General features: G+C 37.9%; 1 protein-coding gene across 1 annotated transcript in view; it reads right to left on the bottom strand.

The window, feature by feature from the left end:
- The window catches only part of LOC107093675 (general transcription factor IIH subunit 2-like), a 12,673-nt gene extending 7,871 nt beyond the window's left edge, over positions 1–4,802 (bottom strand). The window contains exons 1-6 of the mRNA XM_015388876.1: positions 4,720–4,802; positions 2,701–2,842; positions 2,536–2,613; positions 1,684–1,720; positions 580–666; positions 453–503 (exon numbers count right to left, since the gene is read on the bottom strand). Coding sequence (XP_015244362.1) covers positions 453–503; positions 580–666; positions 1,684–1,720; positions 2,536–2,613; positions 2,701–2,756 — 309 coding nt within the window. The 5' untranslated portion in view covers positions 2,757–2,842; positions 4,720–4,802. The remainder of the gene's footprint in view (positions 1–452; positions 504–579; positions 667–1,683; positions 1,721–2,535; positions 2,614–2,700; positions 2,843–4,719) is intronic.
- Between the last annotated feature and the right edge of the window lie 2,533 nt (positions 4,803–7,335).

Raw genomic sequence — 7,335 nt, 5'->3', positions numbered from 1 at the left:
GGTAAACGGACTCAACCTGGATTCTTGGAGGCCAAAGAACCCCGTCACAGTGACCAAAATCATCACTGTTACTGTTATTATATAGTAAATTAAATCATTACTGTTAAATTGTATTTCATTTCCAATTTTTTATTTGAATTCTTATTCCGGATTAGTTGGAGACATACACTAGGCTATATCAGCCCCACCAAAAATATTTTTCACCAGCTGCCACTGTCTCACCATTTAATTTCGTAAAAAGTCTTCTTTAAGGAACCTTTTGCTATCTGATTATTAATCCACACATTGAAAAAATAACTGGAAGAATAATAGATTAGTTGCATCCCTAATTAAAACTAAAGCCTCCAAGAGAGGAAAGTTTATGTCAGAAGATCCAGACGCTCAGCATTCACACCATCCAGTCCTAACATCTTCTCTGACAGGTTCTCTGCTCTCTAAGCTGGAGCTCATACCTGACTGATGGGGTTCTGGTCAAAATACTCGTCGACGAATCCCTCCATCAGCTAAAGACGAGGGAGGAGATCCTGATTAGAGACGGTCACTGAGTCCACTAACCGTGCTGAGTGCGCTCTGCCTCACCTTCAGTGTAGACGTGAGACGGTTGGGCTTCAGGTCCTGGTCCTCCATACTGCGTGAACAGTCGATCACTATATAGAGGTGGCGCATCTAGAGCACGAAACAAACATCATCTCCTCTGGATCTGATAACATGTTTCTACAGCTGCAGGTGGTTGTTAGGCTGATCCTGGGACTCATAACTGTTATATTTGGAATAACATAATATAATATTTGCTTCAGGCATAAATCCCTATTTCTTCAGAACTTGGTGGAAAGAAATATCCAATTTGTAAAACAGTAGTTCAATGGAGAAGGTCAACTGTTTAATTATGGTGAATTTTTTGGCGAATATAAGTTCCCCCGTAGACCCCTAAAGAATTTGCCGTTATTTTTGATGCTATTCCTGCAGGTTTGAAATTTGAAATCAGGTAACGCCCACGTCCAGCATCCCAGATTTCCAGAATTATTTATTAGGAATTCAGATCCATTCCTTAGTATTAAAACTGGAAAGAAACATATAAGAGAAATAATCCAGAGGAATACTGTTAGCAAACCTGCCTCAACCTTTTTTTTCTCGGAACAATCTATTTTCAGATATCAATTGGGAACAAACATGGTTACTGCCAAGAAAAAATTTTGTTTCTAATAAAATACGGGAAGTGTCCCTTAAAATGTTACACAGGTGTTATCCTGTTAATTCAGGATAAGCGGAGCCGAGTTAATTGACACCCATTTCGTCTGATATGAAGAAGGTGGGGGGGCTGGTTGACCTTTCGATGACCTCTAGACACATTTCTTTATATCTTTAAAACAATAGCGGCAGAAATTAAACTTTTTGCTGCACAAATGTTTGACACTAATTTTGTCTGATCTGAAGGAGGTGGGGGGGCCAACTTCACTCAGGTCCTCAGCTCCGGTCTTCTTCATTAAAGCAATTTAATTGGCTGAATTCCTCCAGGATGTGAAGCTGGTAATGAGGACCCCACAGTAAGGTTTGATGTGATGACAATACGAGCTTAGAAAGGTCTACAGCAGCTGCAGGAACCATCACAGAGCTGACAGGTCAGCCATGTTTAGCTTCACAGGAAGGAGTGAGACATGCGGTGGAGAAGCAGACATCACTCACCATCCCCAGCCTCACTTGCGCATGGCTTTGGGTCACCCTGTGGGATAAAGAGAGCCGTGATGACGTAAGTCAACGAAAGACTGGGAAATCAAAAGAGCTCCCTCCACCATGACTGCAGCGAATGGGATTCTGCCAAAATTCTGCTAAAACTTCAGCTATTTTGTCCCCTAAATACTTTCGCATAGTTTTAAGCTAGAAACCTTTACATTTTTTTTATTTTTTATTTTTTAGAAAGACAGATTTCCATCACATCAGTAATCACAGCTTCATCCATTTAAGATTAGAACTGAAGATATAAGCAGAAATTCCAAGTGATTTTATGTTGCCTTTCTGGTATTTTTAACAGAATATCTCTAACTTAATTGTAAAGAGAACAAAAAATGGAAAAAATTAAACAGTAATGGGGATTGCACCACCTCGAGTAATAAAAACCACAAAGATATAAGAGGGCGAGACATATTGCAGAAGAACAATCAAATGAAGTTGGATCTAAGTGGTTTCACGTACTCAGTCCATTTGGACCAAATCTTATAAAATGTTTCTTTTTCTAATTGGAGGGAAAAACAGATCCTTTCTGAAACCTTTCAATTTTTAAAACCTTTCCGCAACCTTCTGCTATTACTGTTTAACTCAGCTTTTTGCTAACTTTTACAGTTTTGCCATTTTTTCTGATTTATAATGGAAGTCAATGACCGTTTTTCTCATGCCAAACATTTTCTTCTCACTCGCTCATTTTTCACTGTTTCTAGACAAATTATACATCAAAACGTAGGGATAAGTGAGGAAATGTAACCCTCATTGATGTGGGATTTACACTTTTCTGACAATCTGGTTCAATCTGTTCTTAATCACCTCTTCCTCTTGGACTGGTACAGGATCTCCTCCACCGTCGCTTTAAGGGAGCCGGATTCATCCTCCTTCAGGACCTCCCTAAACAGATCCAGAAATATTTCCCATATTGCGTTAAATACGAGCATGTTCTCCAGGCTGAGAACCGCTGTGGTCTACGTGTCTTACCATGTCCTTTCATAGCCTCCCTCCCAGCGCTTTGCTCGCTCCGGCTCCTCATCCATTGTTGCCGCCAGTCAAACAAATCAACTCCAAATGATTTTGATAGAACTGCCCGATGCAAACTGGTCTAAGACCAGCCTAGAAGACCCTGCAAAGATAAAATGATTCACTCTGTAGTTTAAAAAAAAAAGCTCTTAATAAAACAGACGTTAGGACACTGGAACATGGAGGCTGTGCAGGTTAGAGAGCTGATCAGACAGCCAGCAGGCTCCAATGTCGATAAAACGTTTTATGTGTAAAGCTCAGTGGCAGGCGTGGGAGGGAGAGGGAGATCCAGATTGGAAGCAGCAGCAGGTGGGGGTGGGGGCTGTAGAGGAAGACAACCAAAGGTTATTTAGCTGATAAATCAGCTGGCAGCTTTTTTCTATTATCTGAGATCTATTAACCAAAGATCACCTTTATCCTTTTAAGGAGCAATAATCTGACAGCAGTTCTCTAAATCTATTAGTTAGAAACACCAGTTACACACTAATTAAATTTCATGGGCAGCTTTCATCAGATGTTTTTATTGTATTTGTGAAGTTAATATTTCAGTGTTTTTGTGATTTACTGATCAATAAAATAATAATTTACCATCTACCAGAGTTTTCAAGTAACAAAGTACAAATACTTTGTTACCTTTCTAAGTAAAACATTTTTGCTATCTATACTTTCCTGGAGTAATTACTTTCTACAAGTTTTTACTTCTACTCCTTACATTTCGTCTCTACAATCATCCAATGAGGTCCTTCTGTGAGCACTATTCCTTACAGTGTGGAGTATAATGTGAAGTACTCTTTGTCTAACAGCCCTGTCAGAAGTCTTAACTCGTCATAATTCTGCTGCTGATGCAAGACTTTTCCCTTTGTCTCCAGATACGATACACCTGACGGGCCGCATCTGTTTATATGCATCACTATATTCTGTCTAACTTAGATTTTGCTGAAAATACTTCAGACATGTTGGACATTTCTCCCGATTTCCAGCGGTTCTGTTGTTTTTCTCTCGATTTCAGCCCCAGTTTTCAAATAATTGTATGAGTTAATTCAGTTAATTCTAACATTACAAATGTAATCCCTTTTATTCAAAGTACAAATACTTTGTTAACTTACTTAAGTAAAACATTTTTGGTATGTATTACTATTATTGTACTGGAGTAATTATTTTCTAGACTACTTTTTACTTCTACTCCTTACATTTTAAAAATAGACTAATTAGTTTGGTTTTATTTAAGATCATTTTCATTATAAATAAAATCCATCAAAATAATTAGTTTCATCCAGGCAATTAATTTCTTTGTGGTTGGACTCGGTGCTGCCCCAACTTGTTGCTCAACACCAAATACGAAAAATAAATAGTTTTTCAAGGTGATGCAAAGTTAAATGTGACACTGTTACCATTAGTTATAAAACTAAGAAAATTAAGTCTAAGGAAGTTATCATTCAGAATTATAGAAAAATGTCCTTTTAATAGGGTAGAGCAGTGACCAGTATGAGGTTTAAAGCTTTTATCGTTACTTTTTCCTGCATTATTTTTACTTTTAGTTGTAAAACTGGTACTTATGCTGATCCTCTAACTTCTACAAAAGTGTTTCTAAAGAGTAGAACTTATACTTCCACTGGAATCAAGAATCAAGTGGGTTTTTATTTTTCAATAAGCTGAATTAGTGGAAGTAACACTGCTAATAAAACCTTATTAATAGAAAACAGAGTTTGTTGTGTCTGAGGTCCTTTTTTTAAACCTCCTCCTCTGCAGCAATCTGCCTCATCATCCTCATCATCCTCCTCATCCTCACTGAAACAAGCAGCAGAATCAGGTCAGCATCAGTTATCACCGCCACAACAGAAAAACAGACGGACTGGCTGAGCTGCTGCTCTTCTTTCCTACAATCAAATCTCTTATTGAGCGACTTTAAATAATCCACGGGCGCCTCTAGCAAAAGCGGGAATTAACTCAGGCTCCTGGTCTCGCACTAATTTTACATACCAGGTAGATTCGGTCTGGTCGCTTTGAAGTAGAGGTTCTCAGGAAGCCGAACACCGGAGGATGCTAGTGCACCATAGAAATGTTTCCGGAAGGAAACATGTGCGGCTGCAGTTCTGGTCCGTATCTGCTGCTGCTACACTGGGAGTAAACTGATCAGAAGAGTTAAGAAAATAAGAACTTACAGAACAAATGATGGTTTTATGATGCTTACGTTATAGAGGAAGGAGCATCGTTAGACCTGGACACAAGGATTACTGCTGCTTTTCATTTCTACTCGGAAGTCTAAATAGGAAACTATATAATGTGAAGAAAAGCAAAACAAACAAAAAAAATGGAAGAAGATCGGAAATAATTCCAGGGGCAATGGGAAATAAAAACAATGTACATATAACAGAGGAATATAACACACAAAGTCCAATAACATAGATAAGGTAATAATTTAACTCAGATTTATAGAATTGTAATGTTCCAGACTTGAGCAGTCTGCATGTTTTCTGCATGTTATATCAGTTCAGTTAAAAATGATTTAAATGGAGGCTTTTTGGAAACGAAACTTGCAGTTAAGGATATGGAACTCATTAATTCGAAGCTCATTAATTTCAGAGAGATGGGGGCCAACGGGGGCCGGTGCCCCTGTAGATCATGTCGTGGCCCCTGTTATGGCCCCTGTACTGAAGAAATAATACCAAAAAGAAATTCTAATGATGATGCGCTGGAACAGACATGGTTACTGATAGGTCCTTTGCATCTATTTAATTATTTTTCTTTAAAAACTATGTTTTACTAATTATTGGAAAACAATAAGGTGATAGCTTCAGTGGTACTAAGATAGATGGACTCAACCTCAACAGAGCATGCATGTATGATATAAATGTGCAGCTGAGTAGAGTGAGGTGAAAGCTTACAAGATGCACACATATACGGTAATAAGAATAGGATGGAAATATCCTCTGTTGTCCTGCAGTGTGTCAATTGGCTACATGCAGGATTTGAACATGGCGAGTATTTATAGATTGAAATATAAAATCTATAAAAATCTGAATCAAAAGCAGGAAATTAAAAATTATAAAGTACTATACTGTAAAGTAAATGTATGATAGTGAGGAAAGGGGTCCCTATGTCCTCCAGCAGTCTAAGCCTATAGCAGCAGAACTATAGAGATAGATCAGGATAACCTGAGCCACTCTAACTAGAAGCTTTATCAAAAAGGAAAGTTTTAAGCCTAGCCTTAAAAGTAGACAGGGTGTCTGCCTCACGGACTAAAACTGGTAGTTGGTTCCACAGGAGAGGAGCCTGAGAACTAAAAGATCTGCCTCCCATTCTACTTTTAGAAATTCTAGGAACCACTAGTAAACCTGCAGATTGAGAGCGAAGTGCTCTGTTAGGAACATAAGGAACAATCAGATCTCTGATATCAGATGGAGCTTGGCCATTTAAGGCTTTATATGTGAGAAGGAGGATTTTAAATTCTATTCTGAACTTAACCCTTGTTTAATCTTAACATTCTGTTAATTGCTCTTGTCCTACAGGTCAAAAATGACACTCCCTACTAAAGGACAGATATAAAGAAAATTATTCGAATTTTAAACACAAACGCTGTTTTGGATGATGAAACAACCGATTATTTATAAATGTAACTCAATTTAATACTTTTTTATAACATGTTTTTGTTACACAATACAGAAAATGATCACCAGCCAACAGTATTACACTTTTCTTTAATTACAAACAAACCATCAAACACTTTTCTTTTAAATAATACAGGTTTATTATTGCTATTATTTAAATGTGAAATATTAATATTAAAAGGAAAACTAACTTTTTTGTTAACAGTTTATTTTTTTATATTTTTTAGGAAGTGAATCAGAAAAATACACTTTCTCAGAACACAACAAAACAACAAAACTAGATTTAAAGAAGTTTTCAGCATCAACTCTGTTTAGTTCATGTAGGACAGTGTGTCTCACATGAGCAGCAAACACCTTTTGTTGTTTTTACTGACCCAGCTGCAGCCTCAGGTGGATCGGGACAATATTCGGCTTCATGAACAGTTTCCACAATGGCTGCAGAGGCTCCTTTCTCTCAAAGCCTTTCCCTACTGCCTAAGGAACATCCTTCTCTTGATTTGCTTCCCTTGCATCCGGGTCAGGTTGATCTCTCGGAAACTCTCCAAATTTGTATTTTCCAGGAGGATTTTTTCTTGTTGGTTGGAGAGAGGAACAGGAGAAAGGTGGATGAAATGTCCTGGACACGAGTACTATGCTGGCCCTGGAATTATCTTAATGATGTTTGATGCTGCTGTTCTTTCCTGGTTGCTGACTGAATTTGATGAGGATAGTGCAGTTTTGCTATTCTTTGACAAAAATTTATCTCTGAGGGCTTTCCTCTTCTTCTTCATCTAAAAATAACGCATCCTATTATCTCTCATTTCTCTGCTTCTTTCTGTTTGTCTGCTTCTGTCTCCTTGAACCCCAGTCAGTCTCAGCAGAGGGCCGCTCACACTGAGCCTGGTTCTACTGAAGGTTTTCTTCTGTTAAAGCTACAGTGTGTAATAATTACAGGGATATACAGTCAGAAATGTAATATATTATACATAACTATGTTATTTATCATCAT

Source organism: Cyprinodon variegatus, unplaced genomic scaffold (assembly GCF_000732505.1).
Source record: "Cyprinodon variegatus isolate N-32 unplaced genomic scaffold, C_variegatus-1.0 Scaffold440, whole genome shotgun sequence".
NCBI lineage: Eukaryota > Metazoa > Chordata > Actinopteri > Cyprinodontiformes > Cyprinodontidae > Cyprinodon > Cyprinodon variegatus.
The sequence above is the reverse complement of the archived record's forward strand: the minus strand, read 5'-3'. Positions and strand labels throughout refer to the sequence as shown.